Source organism: Myripristis murdjan, chromosome 8 (assembly GCF_902150065.1).
Source record: "Myripristis murdjan chromosome 8, fMyrMur1.1, whole genome shotgun sequence".
Classification (NCBI taxonomy): domain Eukaryota; kingdom Metazoa; phylum Chordata; class Actinopteri; order Holocentriformes; family Holocentridae; genus Myripristis; species Myripristis murdjan.
The window spans coordinates 17,658,846-17,683,800 of NC_043987.1; the positions used below are offsets into that span (position 1 = coordinate 17,658,846).

Below are 24,955 nucleotides of genomic sequence, written 5' to 3' on the forward strand. Positions count from 1 at the left end.
AAGGAGTCAGCGTCTTGGTCAAAGACATGTGGCTACTGATCAACACACTCGCTATTGATGGGGTCAAACGTGTGAACTTACAGTTACAGGACGGTACTTTTAAGTTCCAGACTGCTCTTTTGCTCCATTCATGGCTTTAGTGTTTGCAGCTTTGCCCTGCTTGATTAATTGTTTTTGCCTAGCTGGGAAGCAGAGGCCTATACATCACATCACATGTCAGCTGGTCTCCCAGTCAATCTTGCTGCGTAGTATGAGGACATACTATATAACTTTATGGCTCTGTTTATCCCCAAATCCCCACGATACTTTTTGAAACCATTCAAAAAATGTGAGTCAACATTCAGTGAACAATTTGGTAAGCAGAAATATATTTATTATTGAAAACATAAATATATAAATTATGATCATTGCTGTCTTTCTCCAATGGAGGCCCAAATGAAAAATAACAAAGGCTTAGTGATAGTGTAATGGCATTTTCATTAATCAAATAGCTCGAAGCATGGTCCCTGGTTTACTGACAACCCTCACTGATGTAAATGTGAATGGGATTGCTAAGCAGCGGTGGAACTTCAGACTTATAAATATAGCACCAGTCAGTTGCTCGTCAGTTGATTGACACGCAGACTGTGTGTGGAAGATCTGATGCTCACAGCTCAGCAGCAGCCGATCCAGCCACATCTCAATCACTTCACAGTCAACTCACTTCACCGTGCACAGCAGTATGATTCACTCTGTCAATAACCCCTACTGTGCTTCTTTCTTCAGAGGAAAAATGGATCTCAGTCAACCTTCCTGGTTCAAACAAGGGCTGGAAGATGGGCGTGCTGTGTGTGTTGGCCTGATTACACATTCATCAGTGTTACAGGAACCTGTAAGGAAGCAGTTATTTGTGCCATCGGGGCACAGGTTCAGGCCAGCAGCACTGTACTGTGATCCGGCTGCCAAAGAGCAGTCAGCAGCATCTGCCCTCATGGTATGTGGCTGCGTAAGTGTGAGTTCCTTCGAAGGGTGGAGTGATCAGAGATTTTCTCTCCTGTCAATGGAGGAGTAAAGCTTCACTAACAAGGAGCCCATTCATGCACTTGTTGGTTTGCTTTGCTCACTCATTCACTCTTTCACTTAGCCAAGATGGACTTTGCTCTCTGTAGGAACAACAAGTGTGCTAGTAAAGCGAACTGAGCATCGTCCTTATCAATGGTAGTGCGATATGGGTGAGTAGCTTCAGATGTGTGCACGCACACACCCTCTACTTTCACATGAAAGTAGCTCTAACAAAGGGGTTTAGTGCGCTTTAGTGTGAGTTGCATGCACACACTATAATGTACAGCATGTGTGTTGGTGTGAAATGGCACTCTGGTTACATAGAGGCGTGGGAAGGGTTTATTATGGCTCTAGAATGGGCTGCAGTATGGCCACCTATCGTGAAGTTGCCATGTTTGAGCACCTACAACCCCCCTTAAACAGCTCTGTATTCTGTTCTATTTTACAGTGCAGCACTGCTGATGCACACCTTGATACAAACTAGCTAAGACTGGCAGCCTCTTCTCCCTCATCTACTCCATCATCCCCCTCCGCGCCCCTTATTATTATTTTTTTTTTTTACAGCTTTTTCCATGGATTAAATACAGGCATTCAACCACAACAAAAGAAATAAACATAATTCCTGCTTGGATATAAGTAAGCATAATATATTTCATAACAAAATAAAGCATCTTCCGGTACTGACTCGTTCATCTCACATCTCCTCCTTGCACACACATATCCAGACCATATACAAGACTTGACATCATCAGGTATACTGTAATATAATAAGAAACATGGACAACGACAATAACAACAACTAAAAAATGACATTGAGATTGCTTACAGAGAACCAGACCAAAAACCATAGCAAAGTCTTTCTTTTTTCTTTCTATCTGTTGTGCTGGAAGAGAGAGTTCCCAAGCGTTCACACGTATAAATAGTTTGTAAGTAGCGGCATGCCTTCCTTTTCAAGTCAGAGCTGCACATGGCAGCTAGACACAATCAGAGACGACCGAAGGTCTCTGAGAAGGAGCTGTCCTCTTGATTCAAAACAAAGCATCCAAAAGGACATACAGTTTGATACTCCATGCAGTGTTTTTTTTTTTTTTTCAATTTCATATTTCATGCCTTCTCTCTCTCTCTCTCTCTTTTCTTTTCTCTGTCTGTCTTCCATTGACTGTGCATACAGTCACTGGGCAGGGGAGGCAGACCCATGAGTCTTTGTGTTTGTTGGTTTACAGTATTTCGTCATCCAATGCTGTTTTTTAGGACAACAGCCACCCCAACAAAGCTTGATCCAAATGGTTAGTAGCCATTTCTGTGTCCTGTTTGCAAGAAGTTCGTCAGTGTTCGACATGAATCCCTTTCATCATCCTGTACAGCCCTGCCCAAGCTCCACAGCATCATCTTCCTTGTCAGTGTCAGTGTTCAATTGACTGTGGTGGTGCAGCTTGGAGGATGTCATCATCACTGGTTATGGTAAAAAAAAAAAAAAAAAAAAAAAAAAAAAAGCACCTTTGGCATCTTAATTCATCATGTCTGTCTTTTTCAGTCTCTTGTCTTTACAGAAAAGTTTGTCTTTAAAAAGATGGTGGCACGGGGTTGGGTGAGGGGAAAGAGCAGGTCTCCTATTGGTGGCATCTTCTCTTTAGCCCCTCCCACACTGAAGTCCCTTGCTCTGATTGATCTCACCTCACGTCCACTGCAGGAAAGAGAGAAAAACCCAACATTAGCACAGACATTTTCAAACGACAACATGTTTATATCATTAAAAGAAAAGCAAATAGGATTTTTCTTTGCAGTTTGTGCCCAATTGCATCAATTTGGTCATGCATTTCAAACGAGTTGAAACAACACACACACAAGGCCCATGGCAATTTGAATCGCATTCCTCCGGTCAAAATATATGTGTGTGACACAGCCCTGAGTACAAGACAGTGAGCTGGGCGAGAGGTTTAAAAAAAAGACATTACAAACAACCCTTCTCTCTTATAGCAGCAGAGAGAGAGACATGAGTATGAGATGAGATGTATAGGAGATTTATACAGAGATACATACATATGAGAGATGTTGGTGATGGCGGAATGAAAGATGAAGGAGAGTGAAAACAAACAGAGAGGAGGGTGTGTTCATTTACAACGCATGAGGTGCTGTCTTTCAACACAACAAACAAACGGTGCACATAAGCACGCACACACACGAGTATAAAACGGTGACACAAAGTGGATGAATGCAATGTGCATGCTCAGCAGGCCACAGAATCAACATGCAGCGGTGCGGCACAGAGTGTGGCACGCGTCAGCCCTCCCTCTCCTCACACACTGATTGGTTGTGGTGTGATTTGGTGACAGTGATTGGCAGGCCCTCTCTGTGCCCTGATTGGACCAATGCTGTGCCAGAGGGTGATTAGGCAGGGTGGGGTCGCCGTGGTGCTAAAGTCCTACCTGTTCCCTTCACAGCTCTCCAGTGGACTTTGGGTAATGAGTGCAAGTTTATTATGTCGCCAATAAATCCTTGTTGGGCCTTAGCTTTTTAGGTTTCCTTTTTTTACCTTTAGCCCTACGGTGGCCTGAAAACACAAAGTTGGGGAAGGGTGGGATAGGACGGAGGGTTAGCAGCAAGAAGCAGGGTTTATGACACAGAGAGAGGTATAACAGCCCCAGGAAAGAAGCAGAGAGCACAATGATATGACACACTATAAATACTTCAGATGCCTTATCAGCACACATCGCAGGCGTTATCTGCTCCCAGGAAGAGAAAGGCTTCAGATCAAGGCACTGGCGGATTTACCTGCTGTCAAGCCAAGCAGCCTTTGGACACCCTCCCTTGGCACACACACACACACACACACACACACACACACACACACACACACACACACACACACACACACACACTCACACACACACACACACTCACACACACAAACACACACAAACACACACACATCCTCATCTAAGAATGCTCAAACACACGCATACACACTCAAGCTTTACAGTTTTGCAATAGTGGGCCAGCTCACAGGTGTGTCTGTCTGTTTGGGAACAGTCATATAGCAAAGGGTCATTCAGTGCAAAGGCAAAGAGCCAGACAGACAGAGAGAGAGAAAGAAAGACCACCACACAGATGTGAGGAAAGCAACAGAGCAAGACAAAGCATGGGAACATGGGAATGAGGGCGGGACGTAGCCGTTAAACAGCATCAGAGTGACACTCCTGCAACAGGACAATATTTGGGATGATGTTTTGCTGATGTGCGATAAAGCGCGGGGGTCCATATTTACCCGTGTCTGCGTCTGAGTGCTCCACCACGTGGTGCTGCGATGTGCACACACACTCCAGGTGGTCTTCTAACCGCACAAAGACCTCTTTCAGCTTGGGTTTCCTCCTCACGTACTCCACCTTGGCCACCTGAGAAAAGGGAAGGAGAAGGTTAGCTACAGAGCCATCATTACTCCTCTCTGTCTTTCGTCAATGAACGCCCACCCCTCATGCTTGCGTACATCAACAGGCGGAGAGCTGTGACTGATGACACTTGCGTACATTCATAAAAACACCGGCGGTGACGGCCATCGCTTTGCCTTGCTGTGTTTGAGGTGTGACGGCAGCATTCCACCAGGGCTGATGCATCAGGTTCTGCTCACTGTGTGCTCTATGGGCTGTTGATCAGGTGTGTAAATATTGGATGGAGTGTATGACCCTGCCCAAGCAAGCTCAAACAATAGGGGAGGAGGGCTGGAGGGTAGGTGGGGGAGTAGTGTACACCCTAAGGCCCAGGGAAGGTTTACCCTGGCAGGAGAAGAGAGGCTGGGAGATCCCCCCTCTGTCTCTCTGGGCCTGGAGCATCCACATCCAGACACACACACACACACACACACACACACACACACACACACCCACATGCCCTGACATGCAGGCCTGTTATAAGCCACATTAATATTTCTTCATAGCTTAGGGAAAGTGTTGCTTGACTTTCCTTAAGTAGAGTGCGTAAAACTTTAAATTTACAAGGCTTAATCTGAGCAGTGACACTTGAATGTTTGCTTTCAAAACACCGGGCCGACACTGACAATCTAGGGAACGCAAAGTCAAGTCATGATTTCCTGTCGTTGAGCCCCGCTAGCACCCTGTCTCTGGGCTGACCTCCTCTTCCCACCTAGCAGCTAATAATGAGAGGGGCCAACGCTCTGAGGGATATGAATAGGTTGTGTTGGTTAAAGCTTAGATGAAAGCTGAATAGAGAAGGTTGTGCAGAGGTTATGATGATCTTGTTGTGTAACACAGGGGAGGTGGCTGCATGTTTTTCTCTCTCTGATCTGAGTGCCAAGGGCAGGTAACCTCCCCATCAACCACTGCGGGCCCAGGGGCCCCATGGAAACAATATCCCTTGCTTCACCTATCTTCCTGGTCATTGCACGAGAGAGGATATTGGCCGGCAATCTCCCAGTGCTTTCTGGTGTTATGAACAACATGGTTTACACAGGGCCAGGGCAGATGAGAGGCTTTCTTCCTCTATCCTGTGGTGGCCTGCAGCCAAGTCCGGCTCTGGTTGGCGAATTAGTCACGCAGATGAACCAACATACCAATCCTGACTGATAAAACACAGTGTAACACTGACGTTCACACACTGCAAGTCGCTGTAACAACAGACCAATCAAGTCATTTGGAGCCTCTGGTACCATGGCCTTACCAAAAGAATGGGAAAACAGATTGGGATACAGAAATAGATGTAAAGCTGAGGCTGACTGCTTTGCTTTGTATTTTTGGATTTAGCATGAAAGTCTTTATTTGATGAGATAGTGTGGCACAGTTTTAAGCTCAGATGAAAAAAAGAATATACTAAAATTGCTAGCATAATTACAATTGTTTACAAGGGTTAGAAAAACAGTAAAAAAAAAAAAAACACCACACCATACCCGAGGCAAGCCCTTGTGGCTTTGTGACATGTATCCCCACCTAGCTTGACAGTAAATATGTATGGTAAATAATATTTTAAAAAAGGAGTCAAATACATGAGGCTCACCGTTCCTATGTTATCAACACAATGTCTCAGTTTACTACACTTAAAGGATGAAATGATTGGTAAGCTAGAATCAGAAAGCCTCTTCGTTTTTGCCATGCATGAAAAACATAAAGTGCCCTGGAAGCCCCTGACAGCTTTGGTGCTCTGTGCCCAGACAGACATCGGCCCGGTTGGTGCTCCAAGTGGTTTCACCAGCCGCGCCTTTGCAACAGTTTTCATTCTGTTTCATTCCAGGGAAAGAGAACAAAAAGAGAGGGAGTGAAGAAAATAGGGTAAAGCAAGGCAGCGGAGGTATGCAGTGAGCAAACAGAGGACAATGGTGTCTGGGTTAGCGGCGGTGTGTTTGCCGTTATCGGGCCCTGACACAGTGAGAGAGGGTGAAAGGGCCTGAGCAGGGAACTGGGTGGGTGGGTGGGTGGGGGGGGGATGACTTGTGTACATTCCTAGGATCATCCCTCTCATTAGGGAATGGGAGGATGTGTCTGTGTGTGGAAGGAAGACGGGGAAGGAGGATGGCGGTGGCGGTGGAGGAGGGGGGCACTGACCGTGATCATGACTAGCATTAAATGACATTCATGTGTTACCCATTACTTTCAGGCTCTGGGTAAGGGAACTCATCACTGACACTGACAACAGCAGATAGAGATCTTATCTCAAGTGTAACGTTATCGGCCAAAAGCGCAGACAGTCTTCATGATGTCATCGCCCACGGTTAAAATAACGAGTAATATTTAATCGAATTCTCCCACTGAATCAGATTCGCAGTACGGGAGGCGAGGGGGAAGGGGTGGAGGGAGAGCGAGAGCGAGAATGAGAGACGCAGCTGTCTTTGTGGACGGCTCCGCTGCCGTTGGTTACGGGAATGTCTGCGCTGGGGGGGTTCAGATACAGCCAATGGGAAGCCAGGAGAATCAGCCATGCCTGACACCTACTACTGAGGCCGATCCTAATGACTAATGCACACACACACACACACAAACACACACACTCACTGTTGGTCAGACAAACAGCTATTGACAGAGGGATAAAGCAATGGGACCCCTTGATGAGAGGCCCAGTGGTAGGCTTGTCACCTTGCCCCTTACACAGCAGGGTTAAAAACATGCCCCACAGGAAACACACACACACACACACACACACACACTCTTTCGTGTTTGCATGGGTGCTTGTTTCTGCATGCAGTTTGTTCTCTCAACACTCTCTGTTTCGACTTTCATTTTCAATCTGTCTCTCTCTCTTTCTTTTCCTTCCTTCCTCCGCATCCATTGTCACCCTCGAGTCCCCCCTCCACTCCTCTTCCTTGTCTTACTCACCGAGTAGCGTCATGAGAAAACACTGATGCTGCATGGGAAAGGGGACTCTCCCAATTTTTTCCTCCACATTGTCACAGCGTGCACACTCATGGGGGAGATTTTAGTTCACAGGATGAGCCAAAATCTCCGTAAAGCACCTTGAGATACATTTTGTTACAATTTGACGCTATACAATTAAAACTGAAGTGAACTCACTTTGCCTTGGAGCTGACGTGTTACCTCGACAACCTCCAAGCAGTTATTTACATTCAGTATTTAATTCAGTCTTCCTCCATTTTAAACCACTTCCTTCTCCTCCCGAGGAGCACCAGCTTCCTCTCCTGCATCAAGTCGCTGACTCCTCACATAAACATGCATCGTAGCGAGACCCCCGTGCGACAACAAGGGGCCCCACATTCACTACATATAAATCACGACAGATCTGAACTCCCTAGGAAGCCTGGCCCTGAGAAAGAGTCCCTTGAGCGGCTGTGGAATGAGATCCAATCCAAGGGGTTCTGGGAAGCGCGAGCCCCCCACCCACCTCCAAAAAAAAATGTGTCCCTGGCCCTCGTCGGGGTCTCGGCGGCCCTCTGTGTGAAGTCAATTGTCTCGCTCGGGTTAATTGGGAATTCCCCGAGCGAGCAGCACTGATGAGAGAACATGATGGAGGGGGAAAGTTTGGGCCCGGTCTTCCAAGGAAAACACGACGGGGATGTGGATGTGCACTAAGGGAACAGCAGTGAAATGAAGCAAAATAAATAACAATGTGTGTGTGTGTGTGTGTGTGTGTGTGTGAGTGTGTGTGATGGGGTGGGGGTGTCATAGAGAGCAGAGGGAGAGAGGAGGGCGAGGGTGGCAATACATCTTTCATGAGGGAAATGAGGTAAAGGAGACACACGTTGCTCCGCTCAGCTGAAAAAAGTTCTAGCTGAGAAAAAGAAGAAATGAGACACAGAAGAAAGGCATGATGATGATCGGCAGAGAGAGAGAGACAGATGGAAAGCAAGAGGGAGAGAGCAAACCGCAGAGGGCAGAGAGAAAAAGCAGGCTTTGAACATCAGCGACAACAGCTCACACAACCCCATGGCCCTCGTGTGACGGGTGGGCGGGGGGCTCTTATCAGCAGGCACAGCGGGGAGAAGAGAGGGAAGCAAGAGGACTATTTGTCATGTGGCACGCAAGCCTCCGATGCCAAACAGGCACTTCACAACACACACACACCGCTCTCTGTCTCTCTCTCTCTCTCTCTCTCTCTCTCCCACAGCGACGTGTCACCAGATGTGAGCGCGTCTCTGCTCCTGACCACAGCTCGGAAACCAGAGGAGCCATCAGCCAATATCAAATATCAAAGAATCTAATAACATGTCATCTTTTCAACCATTCGTTCCCTCCTTCCCATATCTTCACAGAATAACAGACTACATGCACACACACACACACACACACACACACACACACACACACACACACTCTGTGAATCACCTCCTGAGAGAAGGATTTCATTATTTCAGCTGTCTCTATCTGAAAGGCGCGCTTGATAAAGCTCTGGGAGGGACACTCCTCCTCGTGTGAGAGAAACTCTACGAATGAAGCAACCCAGAGAGAGGCAGGGAGGATCCAAGCACCGCACATGAAAAAAAAAAAAAAAAACATTACGGAGCAATAAAGAGGGGAAAGTAAATAAGGTAGAGGAGAGGAAAAAGCAAGGGAAAGAGGGAGAGAGGAAAGCTGTTAAAATGAATGGTAAAGAGTGCTAGAGGGGTAAAGGAGTACAAAAGTCAGGGGAGTGCAGTGGAACGGTCACTCCTCTATGGTGGAAGAGGAGGATGAATCAAAAATAAAGAAAGAAAAATGAGATGCAGCGAAAGACGAGATACTAAAGCAACTATTTTACTTCCAAAACTCCCAAGACTGAGAGACGCAGAGCGGAGGAGAGAACAGAGATGGAAAGACATGGAGGAGGAGGAGGATGAAGTCGGGGGGGGGAAGAGAGTAAAGGGAGGACAGGAGAGGAGGAGTGCAGAAAAATATAGCGATGAAGTACAATATGATTAAAATACGGCTGCTACTTCTCCTGATGCATTCCAGCCGGTGCAGCGGTAGCCAAACTCTCCAGCTTCTGGCTTGGTCGGAGCGCTCCCATGGTCTCTGACCCTTGCTGCAACCCCCGGTTTTACACACACACACACACACACACGCTCACACACACATGTACATGCACACACATACACACACAAACTCCCTAACCCCTCGCTCTTCATCTAGCAGAGGAGCACTGAGTGAATCAAAGGGAAAATAATTCACAGCTGCAAGGAACTTCAAACAGGGAGGCCCCTTTACTTCCATCTGCCCCCCACCCCCCGCCCCCCCAACTCCCCAGCCCTCCACCTCCTCCATGTAATCCACGGGACCCCTCAGACGCCCATAAATCATGCACACTGTATCGCCCTCACACTGTCCTTTATTTATGAAACACCCTGTAAGTCAGGGCACCGCACAACTTCAGCTACTGCTTCCCCAAACACCTGGATCTGACCCGCTGCCGCTGAGATAATTGTCATCATCTGTGCATGTGTGTGTGTGTGTGTGTGTGTCGGGGTCAGGGCAAGGGCCACTGCAGGGAGATGTGTGGACCCCCACACTCAGCGCTGCGGCTATATCCGCCTGGCCTCTGTCAGCCTCCACTTTGATCCAGCAGCCATCAACACTTCATTACTCTGCGGCCCGTCTCCGCCTGCTGCCACTTCACACTAATAGTCTTGTCCCCGCACTGCGCTGGGCCATTGTACACACACTCTCTCTCTCTCTCACACACACACACACACAAACTCCATCTTCCGTTTACACAGATGTGCACTTCTGACCCTCTACAACCCCTGCAAAAGACGTGTACCTCTGCTTGAAGGGCCATCAAACGTCTCCGGCTACTAAACCAAACCAAGTGATACGAACTGTGCATTATCACCGCCGAATCGTGCTACACCGCTTCGCCTCAGCCAGCTTACAAAGGCAAAGAGCCATAATTGTAAAGCGGCACAGAGAGAAAATGAATAGTACCTTCGCGTTCCTGTTCTCCCCCTAATTTTACAGTCAGTGCCAATTTCTGCACAGGCCAGAGAGAGAGATTGATGCGCTTTAGACAAATAAATGACGCAGCAGAGATATTAAGTAATTCTATCTGCGTTTTAACTTGAGACGTCACTCTGTGTTAAAGAGGGCAGTCCAAAATAGTCACTTCCCATTAGTGTGTGTCTGTGTGTAACAGTGGGCTTTTGTATGAGGAAGGGGAATACAATGAGCTCACTGAGTAAACGTCCTGCAGAAGCCTAAAGAGTTAATGACTAAGAGGATGAGTGACAGCTCCATTCTTCACCTGTCTGAGGGTCTGTTTACTCTACCCCATTGGAAGGACAAATATGGAGGCAGTTGCACACACACACACACACACACACACACACACACACACACACACACACACAAGTACAAAGGAATGTAGATGTGTAAAAGTATGCAAATTGCACATACACATATCAATCTTCACCTACTTAATTCTGCTCACTGACTTTGTTGCCCTTTCTCACTCATACTCTAACATGCATACACACACAAACACACACACACACACACACACACACACACACACACACATATGCTGTATTCTGTTTTCCCTAGTCTCCCCCTATCCAGAGGCACCTGTTGTTTTATAAGTGAGACAATCTAGCAAGCCTCGGAGCCCGGAGAAAAACCATCGGGATACCAGACACAGCTGTAGCCTTCAGCACACAGACAGTGATATGAGGAGGAGGAGGAGAAAAAGAGATTGAGAGGAGGATGGAGAGAGTGTGAGAGTGAAAAGGTGAAAGAGTAAGGACCGGAGCAGACAGAGGGAGAAAGAGTAGATGGGCGGATATTGCGGGCACAGCCTTGATTTGTTTTTCGTGCCAGCAAAATGCCAAGTGATATATTCACACTGACGGAGGGGGGATTTTAAATAATGACAGATTACACAACTCAAGGAACACTATGACACAGTAACACAGCCTGTGACTGAAACGTTTTGCCATCCAGTCAGCCAGGCCTTTCGTGATTTAAAAAAAAAAAAAAAAAAAAAAAAAAAAGCCAAAAAGGAAAGGAGACCTAGTGAGAAATAGGGAGGAATCACTCTGCTGGAAAAGAAAGAAGGGAGCCAGGACAATGGGCTCGGGGGAGTTAATATGGAGTCACTGAAAGTGCAAAAGGAGGTGGAGAGCGGTGGTGGAGATGAACACATTTGCTCATTAAGTGCTGCCTTTGCTACTGTATTCTGTTTGCCGTCTCCTTTTTATCTCTCTCTCTTGCTGTCTTTATGTTTCTGACTGGTGAACTGTGTTTAAAAGGCCGGCATCACGCTCATCTCTGTCTGTCTGCAGCCCTGTAAGAGGCTGTTCACGTTTATAGTGTCTCTCTCACACCGAAACATACACACAACACAAGAACAACGATATAGATGTCAGCCTACCCCCACACACACACACACATGCACAGATGCACAGTTTTAGAGAGACACTGATCACAGCGGTGGAACAAAGAGCAAGAGAAGTAGAGAGAATTAAAGTCAAATCCAAGAGAAAGAGAGTGACTTAAGATCTCCCCCTTCTCCTCCCTCAGGCTAGTCCTATTTAAAGTTGCCTTTTTTTATTACCCTGCCACTGAACAGGCCAGGCTTGTACAGCACGGGGCCTGCACAGACCCGCTCTCTTTTTTTGGCATCCATAGCATGAAGAAAAGAAGAACGAAAGAGGGAGAGAAAGAGAAGAGGGGGAATAAATAAATAAATAAATAAAGGTGCATTTGGACAAATGCATAGAGGCATGAGCTGGAAAGAAACACAGCGAGTGTGTTCTCTTCCCATCCTTGGCCGGGACAAGGAAAACAAGTCAGGCTCGAGGTAGACGGGGGCAACATTTTTAGCTTTCTAATAAACGGAGAGAGAGGCACAAACTGAACCCCTATTCAGCGTGACGGCTTAGAGGACAGGCAGGAAAAAAAAACTTGGCATGAGACAATGTTTCTCACACACAATGCGGCGAATGTCTCCTGACCGGAGCGAGCCCTGACAGATGACCTTTCCAGGGATACAGCGCCTCTCAGCTCCCCTGCGCCTCTCGGCTCCCCTGCCCGCAGCACATGGAAAAATGGCCGTAACGTGTATGCGCTCATTTTGTCCTGAGGGTTTAAGCGGTGTCACGAAGGGGACACGGACACAGTCGCACGGAACACGGCATTCCGAGAATAGCTGAATCAACCCTTTAGTCGCTCATTCACCCTCCTCCTCCTCCCTGTTTCTCTCCATCCATCCTCTTCACAGCGCACTTGGCCGCAGACAGAGCTCCCATTGAGGACGTCAGACACAGGAGCAGATCGGACAGAGCGACAGAAGAGCTTGCAGGCAGACAGACAGACACACAGGGGTTGCACTGTATATCAGACGGCGAGCCCAACTCTCTTATGACTCAGCATTTCTGACCATAAACTCTGTGCCCTAGATGCAATGCCCTGTGCCCTACAATGGCCATCTTGTCCAAGCAGTATTACTCCCTTTACTCTACGGCCAGAGGCGAGGTCATTTTGGAGTCTGACTGAAATCTCCCCATCCTGTGCCAGTGTGCCAAGGGGCAGAAGGCAGCGGCGGGTGGGGTTGGTATTTGTTTTATTACTCTGTGCTATCAAAGCGGCATCTTTAAAGCCCGGTATCCTCCGCTAGGCCGGGCATGATGCAGAGCAGAGAGAGAGGATTGCATGACAAGAGATAGCGAGCTCTCAGTACCCATCGCTAGGCAAGATCACAATCATAACAGAGTGGAGACAGTTGAGTGCAGAGAGAGAGAGAGAGAGAGAGAGAGAGACACTCAAACATGCAGCACTCCGGGTTATCCTGTTTATTCCCTGGTAGTCTCTTACAGAGCAGGGTACATAGCTCCCATACCTTCATGCGGAGCCGTGCACCAGCTAACAGGCCGTAGTGTAAATACAGCAGAAAAACGACCAGCCACGGTGTCTCATCTGATCCTGAACAGAGGGATGTGTTTTTTAGCTTCCGATGCCAAAGAGCCACTGAGACAAGTGCAATTCCCTTCACCCCCACCCCTCCCTCCCTCCACCCCTCCGTCCTTTCTCTTTGTCACCTTGTCTCTACCAGGGAAGACAAAAGGCCAAACAAACACAGAGTAGAGAAATAACAGCGCAGCAGCCAGCGACACTCAGACATTCTCAAGACGCAGGACTTCTCTGCAGACTGTTTGTCTCTTTCTCTCTGGCTGGAGCATCCCTCTTGGGTCAACCCTTCAACAGATGGCCTGCCTGTGGGTGCCAACTACCCTCCCTCTCCCTCTCGGTCTCTCTGTCTCTGTCTCTCTCCTTCCCTTTGCCATGGCACAGCCATCTTGGCCTCTGGCCAAACATGCAATAGATTGATGAGAGAGTGGAGGGAACTCCGGAGCTGAGGTGGAAAAAAGGGGTCTGATTTTAAGTGGAGGGGTTATATGGGAGTTATCTGGGCAGGAGCCAAGGCTTGGAGGAGGATGGGGTGGTGGTGGCGGAGGAGAAGGAGGGAGGGTTAAATTAAGATGAAGAAGATGGGAGTGAGGGAGGAAAGAAGTGTGAAGAGGACAGGCTGAAAGGGCCCTCCCCACGGAGTCAGTCGACCTGTCTCCTGGGCTCCTGAGTGATTTACTTACCTGCTGAGAGGAAATGTGCCGGAAATATGTGTGTTTAACTGTATGTGTGGGTGTGGGTGCCTGCGTGAGGGTGGAGAGGTGTGTGAGTTAGTAGGATCCGTGTGTTTGCACCTGTAAGGCCTACATGTGTTCCCAAAACACCAAAATAGATGTTTGTGGAGTGAGTGTGGTGAATATTATACAACTTTACAATGCAGTAGTGTTTCCTGACTCTGTAGATGCATGCTTGTGTGGGTGTGTACATTCAACTGTGTGTATATCTGTGTGCATGTGTTCTGTTTTTTTTTTTTTTTTTTTTTTACCTTAACTGTGCGGTGGTGCTTTCGTGACGGATGACAGCGCATGTTGCTGGTGTTGCAGCAGCCTGTGCAGCGCTTCACTTCCACGCAGGGCGGCCATATCAGGAAGTTGGCAGCTGTGGGATCCACCTGGCTCCTGGGGATCTCATAGATCACCGTCCGCGTCTTACACACCGCCGGGACCGCCTCCTCCACTGGAGAGACGGAGAGAAAGGAGAGGAAAAAAAAATAGAGGAGGAGCAATCACGTTAATGTATTTGTTCCGACTGAATGTTCAGCGCCTCGTTTTCCGATTGCAAGCGCGTGCTGATGTATTGTTGTAATCCTGCCGATTCGCTCCCAGCTGCAGCGTGCATTCCTTCACTCCTCATTATTTGATGACTCACTCGATTTGGGAGCTGTTCATCTCGCCTAAAATCACACCCAGCCTCCTTTAAGGCTGTTAAGAAGACAGACAATCCTAAAAGCTGATCTCATATCAACTAAGGAGCTTTGGGATCAGCTCGGTGAGACAGAAAGAGACTGCTCCTTTGTTCCAAACCTTTACTGGGGCTAATGCAGCGTGACGAGCCAGAAAACCTTTATGTCCGCCTGTAGGAAAGCTAATAATGGCCTTTGACCCTCACGGCCACGGTGAAAAGAGGAAGGCAGTAAGCATTCTTCTCAGATTTAAAGCTCTGACAGGCATTCAAACATAAAGATGTAACTGAGAGTGTACAGTAAGTTACCATTATGTCGTAAAGATGATATGTGCATCAAGTACAGTAAGTGAGGGCTTTTGTGGACAGCTGCCAAAATGCCATGCTGTATCGTACACTTATGATATAGGGCACATTCATGAAATATGAGCGGCTTTGATACCCCGCGTTGGTTAAAATGATATGCTTGGAGAGCTGTAAAGAACATGCTGCTTGTCTTAACACACACACACACACACACACCACACACTACACGCTATTCTCTCATGCAGCCTCGATCAGATATCGTACCGCGTGGCGTTTTATGAAGCAATCTGACTCAGGGCCCGGGCAGGCTGCAACTTGAATCCTGAATGCCTGGAATTTCCACGCTTAAGGATATATTTCTCTCCTGACGCGTGTGTCTTAGATCTCCGAGGCCTCGGCCAATCAAAGCACCTCATGTCAGCCGTCGCAGCCGCCCCCCCCCTCCCCTCCAACCGTCAGCGCGCCGTTGTTTCTCATGATTCTTTGATTGCTATAAATGCTGGGTAGATGTCCTCATTAGGGTTCTTTTTATCCACAAAAAGCCGCATCAAAAGCCACTAACTATTAGCTGTGTTTCAAATGAGTGTAAAGTAATCTCTGTCATATCCTGGGAACTCGCTACGCAGGGAGGAATGTTTGAGATGGAAAGTGTTGTTGATGCATTGTGGTGCCGAGGTGTGATGTATTTTGCTTTATGCTAGACCGCACTCACGATGCAGTCTCGCGGCGACCCTATGCCGCGCTGGGTGTGAGCATCCGCTCAGCCTTACCGATGCTCCTCTTGCGTCGGCTGTGGAGCTGCGAGCTCTTCAGGTCGTTGTAGTAACCATGGTGACGAGAGTTGTTCTTATGGTGGTTGTGGTGCTTGTGGTGGTGCTTGGGCTCCTCGATGACATCGTTTCCCGTACCTCGTCAAAACAGAAAGCGGCCATATTACTAATGTGACACAGAAAGCGTACGTACACAGCAAAAACAAGAAGCTGGCTCCAACCAACAAAGAGTCTGTAAACAGCCGCTGGAGCTTTTGCAGTGGTGAATGACTGTGGTGGCCGCATGTGATCTCCTATTGATGTTTTATATGCCCTTTCCACAACAAACAATGCGCTGGTTAGTCACACGACCATAATGAGATGGTAACTTCCAACGGGCCTCTTGTGTAGTATGTAACCCATGCCTCAGCTCCCTGAAGGGCTTAGGGTTTCCTTCAGCGTGTTAGCAGACAGGCCCCTTTTGATGATGTCATAAACAGAGGTAAACATTGCAGAGTATAGATGGTATAGATGATATTGTTGCTGTTGTTGTTTTTGTTTGTTTTCAGACTTTTCAGGCTTTCTGCGTCAGCCTCCCTGCACCCGCTCAGCGCGACTTTCCCAGCGAGAATGAAGTAGCTGGATCCAGGTGAGTCACCGAGCACCCTCAAAAACAACTAGCTTTCACAGACATGCAAAGCAGCACTAAAGTGGTCATTTGACAGGTGGTGCTCAGCTGCCATTATGCCTGCACCTAATTAGTGGTTTTTGCGTCTCTCATTGACTTCAAAATGTTTACTTTTCAATCATTTGGTGGCTCAGGAAAGTACATGTTTTGTTATATGCTGCTGTGCTCGTTCCTTAAATCTCTAACTCAGGTCTGATGTCGCTAGCTCAGCTTATTCACAGTCATGGTCATCTGATAAAGCTGACTTGTTTTGGTCTCCACCCAGAATATGAGGCGGATTATAGAAGAGTGCCAAAGCGGCAATAAAACGATAAAGCTTGTTCGCAGGATACTGCTCTTTTCCCTGAGCCTGAGACTGAGAGAGTGTTTGCTAAGTGGGTGGGTCTACTCGTCTGGTACTGCATACCCACCCACCTGGGTAACACAATCCAATACCTGTGCACTTAACGCACATACACACTACACAAACCCCTTTCATTATCCTCCATAATAAACTAAAATCCAATGTACACCAAATGTGACAAAGCGTAGCCACAGACAAACATCCAGCTCCGTTGTGCGCTGACTAGAGCCATGTGAAGGGCTTTCCTCCACCTATGCAACATCCAGCTCCAAGTTTGGCTGTTTATTTGCTTTCGGATGCAAAGCCCCGACCCAAATAGCATCCCCTCCGAGCGAGGAGAGGGAATTTCCTTGCAGCCTGTCACCCAGTCAGCCAAACAGCCAATGACCCAGAAGCAAAGGTCCACAGAGAGGAAGTGCTGACTAGAGCTGCCTGGGGTTTGAGTCGTGTGTCGGAGTGTCTCAGCCTGTCAGGCTAACACACTCTGACACACGGCTCATGCATACACATGTTGCACACATTCTCCCATGCGCGACACACACATGTACATGCATTCGGACATGCTTCCAGAATCATGCGCGCACATCACATGCATGCAGACTCTCAAACTCACACGCCCCCATACACACATAGCCACACACACACACACACATACACACACAATCCTGCAGTCCTGTCAGTAGAACACATTGTGACAGCTGGCTGATTTCTACACCTAACAACCTTTTAACACTGCGGGTCACTGACAGAACTCCCAGAGCGCTGAACGCCTCCCCTGTCTCTCCTTCTTCCTTTCTTTCTCTCTCTTTCTCTCTCTCTCTCACTATCCTCATATCCCTCTCTTCATCTCTTCCTGTCAGGGGTAGGAAGGAGGGAGGGAGGGAGGGAGGGCGTCACAGTGGTGGCCACCCGGAGACAGGCAATGACAGAGCTGACGGGAGAAAAGCAGGGAGGACATAAAGAAGTCCTTTATGGGCTCCTATTTTCAGTCCTTTTTTCCGCACCACAAAAGAACCTTTCTGTTGTGTTTTTTTTTTTTTTTTTTTTTTTTTTTTTGACCATACACAGAAAAGCAGGGTTGGAGGAAGAGGAACAAGAGGGAAAGAGATGGACAGAGTGATGCAGGAGAAACATGGTATGAGACAGATAAATAATAGAGAGAGGATGAGGAGGGAAAGGTGGAGACAGTGAAAAGCAGAGTGAGAGGTTTGTCCACCCCCCTTTTTTTTTTTTGGTTCCAGGTGACTAAGAAATAATGACATGCCCGGAGCGTCGTCACACTGAGACAAGAGAAAAGAGGAGAGGAGACAGTCTCCAGCCATGAATCAGGCTTTCATGACTCGCAAATTACTCCCTCCATTAGCTAAGGGCCTCCCTCCCTCCCTCACCCTCCTCAGCCTCTCTTTCTCTCCCTCTACCTGTACAAATAACTAACATGCTGTTGACCTGTCATAATGAGTGCCTCCATAATTCTTTTTTTTTCCTCTCTCCATTGCTCCTTCTCTCAACATGATACATGCCAGAGTATTAGCTCAGGTCATGGGCAACAGGTCCAGGCTGTGATTACAAATGTTGAAGACTGATAGGGGCCACATCAGGTCGGGCTCTGAGGGCCTTCGAGGTTCATAAAAACTTCTGTCGACTGTACTGGAGGTAAACACGCTGTCAAGTAGATTGCACAACAACCCGCCTCCCTTTCTGAGTAAAGCGTAGCAGGAACACAAGCTCCAGAATTCTCCTGCTCCCACCTCCACCTCTGCCCCATGTCAAGAGTCAGGTTCCCTTTTCTGTCAAAGTCCTCCTGAGAGAGAGATAAGCGCAGGCGGGCTGAGAGGCCGCCCAGAGAGGCAGACAGGCACAGAGGGGAGGAGAGGAGCACCTCAGGGGCCAGACAGCCATCAGCAGACTTCAGCAGGTCATCTCAGCTGTCACTCAGAGTTGAAGACACCATTCTCGCTGGACGTGTGCAGGCGCTCACAAGCACACGCGCACACCCACATATATACACACACACACACACGCACGCACGCACACCACAAATGCCTCTAACCTGCAAGCCAGCTCTCGCCTCAGCAGCACTAAATAAAACACACCACAGCTAGATAAACCCTGCAGGCCTTCCCAGTGATATTGAAACATCCATCCCTCACAGCCTGCCATACACAGCCATCCTGCCAGTGACAGAGATCTTGGATAATGACTGCGGTCTATGAAGGAGGAGCCACAGGCTGTGAAGATGGTGTCGTCCAAATGGAAAAAAACAACAGGACAATAATGACCTCCCTTTAAACACACTGGGCAGTGATTTCAACATAATAAAATACTAAAAACAATGTCAATGGGGATTTCCTGATTGGCCATTCTACAGTCCTTAATTGGAGTGTGACATAAACAAACACTTCACTTCAGGTCCTGCTAGCTCCCTCCCTGATTGACACATGCCAAGTACAGTCCAGCCCATTCTAGCAACTTTACTGTTCTGGCTATCTACAACAAAAGCTCTGAAAATACCCCCTGGCTGGCGTCAAAAGCCTTTTAACGGGCTGGCGGGGACGCCTGGTCCTCAGACACATTTGTGCCCTTGTAATAATAATCACTCAACTACTGTTACCCTGAAAAGCATTCCTGTGTTTGAAGAAAGACATTTTAATTCAATTATAAACACCTCTTCTCATGCAAGAGGCACTCTACATTCCTATTCTGGGCCCAGCATAATGCAGGTTGATCACTGGTGTAGGATGGAGGCTGATTTGATTGTGAATGAGGTATGGAAACCAAACTGGTAACACACTAATGTCATAACAAGACACACGATAAAGGGACTATTTATATGGTTTATGATTATATGGTTTGATTTGCAGCCAGCAGATAGAAAAATACCTCAGATGTGACCAAATTTCTGGTTCTTATGTTGCTCAGCTGAGATTTGGTAACTAATAAGCTACGACCAGTAAAGTAGCCTACATCATTGGCACTGTTAAAACAAATTTAGTAATTACCCATTTCCATCAACAAATCTATAGGGGAGAGCCCCATATTTGATATATGGCCAGAGCCTGTGTAAATAGAGGCTCATGTGAAGGCAAACAGCTTGTGCCAGCGCACCCCTGTAACGTAATCTTCTTTTAAGACTGAGACAGTCTGGTCCCCCACGACAAGAGCGCGAGCACCGCCAAGCACCACGACTGTAGCAGGAGAAGCCTGCCTGACCTGCGAGCCGCCTTCTCGGTTTACAGGCCAACATATGTGGCGGTCTCTTTGCCATAAAACCAGCTTGTTGTGGCCACAGCAGCTGAAAGAATCTGCACAAATGAATGGCAGTGAAAGTCCATCTTTGTCACATGCGTACAGTAGACCTGCCTGTCACGGGTGCTGCTTTATCATGCACGACTGAGCTGTGCTACTACTACAGTATCAGTCCACCTCTTCTCCTGTGCACAGGCTCTGCAGCAATTTCCTGTATAAAACTACAGCGTTGGCCACTTGTTTCCTTTGAGCCAAAACTACACCAATTCTCTGCTGAATCTAATAAGCAGAATCTAAAAAAAATCTCTCTCAAAGTCACTGCATCTTATCTAATCAGTTGCCACCCAAACATTAACACTAGCTTATGTCAGCTTAGTTTTTAGGGACAAGTGGATCACTGACTGACATAACATTATTACTGGTCACTGTGATAAAATTATTAGACATGCCTCAGCTATTTATCTAACACAGGCACATTGCTTAGACGGGTCGTGAAAGATCCCCTGTTATTATTGCTCTAGATATGGCTTTTGAATTAATTTCTGCCATTATGCATTTATTAATTCATTTGTTTGCTCTTATAATTACAAAACATAAGGTTGATTGTGAATTCACTGAGGCAAAAGTACACCTTGTCAAAACCAACTGATACCCCCAGGTCTTTTTTTTCAATTCATAACAACATATGGGGGGAAATGCTGTCTAAAGGGACCATTGAATTGAAACTGCAGCACCAAAAAGAATTCTTCAAGGAGTGATAGGGCAAACATGACTATTAGTTGCCTACCAACTTACATTGGTCTGCAGGCAAAGAGCCCCATAAGTTACATAATGCATGCTCTGTGTATGCATTCTTCTTCTCTGTGTTATGATTCAGTCGATAATCGTAAACACACATATCAGCAGCATCTGGTAGGCACCGTTATTAAAATGTAACTGAGCAAAGGTCTGTGCACAAAGAAATATCAAGAGGCAGAATTTACCTACGGAGTCTATCTCCAGTAGCCGCTGGAGGTCGCTGATGCTGTGGATTTCACTGCGGGACAGTCTCTCTATCAGCTCCTGGGGAATCTCCACTTCCTTTTGGGGGTGGGCAAAGAAATCAAACAAGAGACGAGGGTTAGAAATATATCGAGTCAGTCTCAAAGTGGCCGTGACATTCTCTGTTTGTGTAAACAAGTGCGTTAGGTTTAAACAACCACCTCGAAGATCAGTGCTGTAAAATGTTGCAACAACGTGCCAACTACAGCGAGCAAGCATACCTGCCCTGTAACCCACACATTCCCTCCTGTCTGCGATGGAGAAAATGTTAAGGCATGCTCCATTCAAATATGCTTAAATTTTATATTGCCTAAAGTAAAAAGCCTCCCCCTGGTATAACATGAGGTAAGATTTCACAAATATGGTTTTCTGATATATAAGACGTAGGCGACTTCACATGCAGCACTTAATTTAAATAAAATATCAAGTAGCCTGTATTCCAGGCACCGCAATGAATTTTGGTGGAAAAAAATACTGTTTGAACAGTTGTGTGTTTAATATAAAAATTGAAAATGTATTTCAGTAAGTGCACCTGGAGTATTGGATGCATGCCGAATAGAAGAGCAGATCCTACTGGCCCGTAAATGGTCTTAAGTTTTGATTTACCAGAAATGTCTGCTGGTGATAAGCGAGTGAACATAGCTTGCTCGTTTTTTTTTTTTTTTTACATGGAATTTGGTGTCCTGTTGTTGCCAATCAACGGCATGTGTAGGGGCAGCCTCTGCCCTTGATAACAGCCGTTGGCCACACTTTGCACTTGTTGCGGTCCTGCGAGTATCTCAAGTTGAGCAAACCGTGCACCCTTACAGGAACAGTGCCTATTTATATCGCCCTGAGCGGTTCCCATGAAAGCGCTTAGCCCAACCAAAACGTTTGCCCAGTTGGCTCAGGCTGCAAACAGATTTGGCACAAAATCCAAAAATAACTGGAAGATGTGTCCAAGTGCAGTCGCGATGTTGGCTTTCAAAAGCGCGCAGTCACCGACCCTCATGGTAACTGTAGCTGACAAGCACTGCGTTCATATATTGATAATGTTCTCAAAATAACCACTTATCTACCTATCTATCATATATATATATATATATATATATATATATATATATATATATATATATATATATATATATATATATATATATATACACACACACACACACACACACACGCACGCACTGATATTTACTCTGGATATCTCCAAACTGTATTCTAGCAGTGTTACACAGAGGCTCCAATCAAACCTTTAGGCTATTTGCTCCACAACAGGTAGTTTTTTCAGGGCATCAAGTCCATGTCTAGTTGCTGGAGAAATGCGCGCTCTGTGGGACCCTTGCAAGACCCCTGATACCTAAACACCCACACTCCCACATTAAAAGAAGACCCCGCACCACTGAGTGACAAGGGGCCAGAGCCTATCCGGCCCCCATACCTCATTCAAGACCATCACTATGGCTGAGAGCAGTCCTTGTAACTTTACCTCAGCAGTGACGAGCAGCAGGTACGGCGTCCACAGGAGGAAGTAAAAAAGTGCGGATCTCATCTCCCTTTAATTTAGATTTCCCCCCAAACAAGAAAAAGGTGCTATTCTGTAGGAGCCGCAGAGTCGCTCCTGGCCCCCGAGGATCCTCAACCATCCCCTCGGGGAGAGAAACCAGTGTGAGAGCTGCTCAGCGGGCTCAGGCAAACTCCGTGCACTTGCTTGTAACTCAGAAAAGCTGAACAGGCTGGAAGTTGACTCTTGTTATTCACATTAGACTGCGTCCTCTTCCCCAGGCACTCTGGCAGCTCGACATGACTCCTCACACCCGAGCGGGACAATCCCAAGAGACAACTCTTACTCGCATTGCACTTGTCCTTCACCTTATAAAAACAACATACAACTTCAGCTCAATTTACTGAAGTCTCAGACAAGAAGCGCAGCTGCCCCTCTTTCAGACGCTCTATTCAGTATAGACAAAAATCGCACTTCTGCTTTGCCATAATAAAACTCATACAGTATTTAATAGGTCTAAAAGCATATAATCCCAAGGTGCAGGTCCTTCGAGAAAATCAAAAGGGAATTAAAGAAAGAAGACGGGGGAAAGTTGTCCGTGTTGTGCTATCCAGAGCTCGTCTTGCAGCAGTGTGCACAGGTCCTTGGTTATGTTGGACTCTGAAGAGAATGGAGTCAGGAGCGCCTCTGAGCCGCTGGATATAGAGCCAGGAGCTACGTGCCCGTTGCGCCTCCCCTCGCGTTTCGGTGATCGCGCATCTACTCAGCAAGGGGAGCTGGTTGGCTGGCTGCATGGCTTAAGAGCATGTCCCCTTCCCCCCACAGCCGTGTGTGTGTGTGTGTGTGTGTGTGTGCGTGCGTGCGTGCGCGCCCTTCAGCAGAGAACCCCATTCACAGAATTCAGTCCTCAGTGATGGAGGAGAGCCAGCCAAGGCAACTATCGATTATGATGAGGAAGAGCAGGAGACGACAATGCCTCCGTGTTATCCATTTAACACCAGCTGGCCCACCTTATGCTTATGAATAAGGGGAATTAATTACCAGCTGGGGCAGAGGAAAATATTTATAGAAGTCAGTCTTTATTAAAGGAGAAAGTCAAAACACCTGTCGATTATTATCATGAGCAAGGTATCTCAAATTAATTAGAAACTTTGGACAAATCAGGCAATATTCATATTGGTGATGATGATGATGATTATAATGATGATGATGAAGGTGATGATGATGAAGGTGATGATGGCGTTGATCATAATGGTGATGATGTTGGTGATAACAAGTGTCTGATTCAAAAATAGGTGGAAAAACTGATAAATGCCGTGAATAAAGTACCAGAAGTGCACACAAACAATGAGTGAAGAGTGACTCGATGATGCCTCAGTTTTATCACCTGTGTCCTTGTGCTTATGAGTTTGGGGAGTGAATTAGCAAATGGGACAGAGGGTCTGATTTATAGAATTCAATGTCTATTAAGGGAAAAAGAGCCAAGATAGACCTACTCATGGATTTTATCATATAAGGAAAGTTGATTAATAAGTTTGCACAGCAGACAAAACTGATGATTCTGAGCATGATGATGATGGTGATTAACTAACTCCAACTAAATAAAAAATATAGAATAAACTGGTAAATGTGATAAATAATTTCAGAGCACACAATCAATGACAATACAGTGACTGGATAATGCCTCAGTGTTAAACTGAGTCTGTGTCTTTGACTATGACTTGGGGACAGAGGAAGTAACTGGTTAACAGAGGAGTGTGTGTGTGTGGGGGGGGGTCTTCTCCAGCAGGTTAACTAGAGACTGGTCACAACTTGCTGTGAGGAAGCTGTGGGGCTGGGAGGTCCGGGAGAAGCGCCTGCAGGCCTGGTAAATGAGAAGTGCCTACAGGAGGGAGCAGAGAGAGAGAAAGAGAGAGAGAGTGAGAGAGAGACAGTGGGCAGATATTATCAGCCAGAGGTGACAATCAGCAGGGAGCCATAGGTCAGCTAACCAGGTGGTCTGCCCTCCACCTTGTCCATTCAGCTGGATCGCATAACACCAGGCTGGCCTGAGGGCGTTGGGATCTGAAAATACTCCGCATGGCGAACACACACCGCAGCAGCTGGTAGGAGAATCATGTGTCTACAGATCTGTAATAATGTGTCGCTGATGTAACCATTTTCATAAACCAGTAAAGTCTTTTTAGCATTGTACTGGTGCTGCATAATGATACATCATTTGTTTTGGGTTTAATTTCAGCTTCACTTAACATGACTCTCCTGATGATGCTATTTATGTGCCTGCTCCCACTGTAGCTCGTTGATTAGTTTAATTAACGG

At 46.9% G+C, this 24,955-nt stretch overlaps 1 protein-coding gene across 2 annotated transcripts; it reads right to left on the reverse strand.

Moving 5' to 3' along the window:
- Positions 1-1,667: 1,667 nt before the first annotated feature.
- Positions 1,668-23,284, reverse strand: pdgfab (platelet-derived growth factor alpha polypeptide b). 2 transcript variants are annotated; one of them, XR_003928663.1, is made up of 7 exons: positions 22,622-23,284; positions 21,090-21,186; positions 15,851-15,988; positions 14,359-14,549; positions 4,307-4,433; positions 3,468-3,592; positions 1,668-2,725 (listed from the first exon to the last, which is right to left on the reverse strand). XR_003928663.1 is itself a non-coding variant. In XM_030058912.1 (6 exons), exons 1-6 carry the CDS (start codon positions 22,682-22,684, stop codon positions 2,712-2,714), a joined length of 630 nt encoding a protein of 209 aa, XP_029914772.1. In that variant the 5' UTR covers positions 22,685-23,284; the 3' UTR covers positions 1,668-2,711. The 2 variants fall into 2 exon arrangements, 1 of the variants encoding a protein (XP_029914772.1); XM_030058912.1 differs by lacking the exon at positions 3,468-3,592.
- Between the last annotated feature and the right edge of the window lie 1,671 nt (positions 23,285-24,955).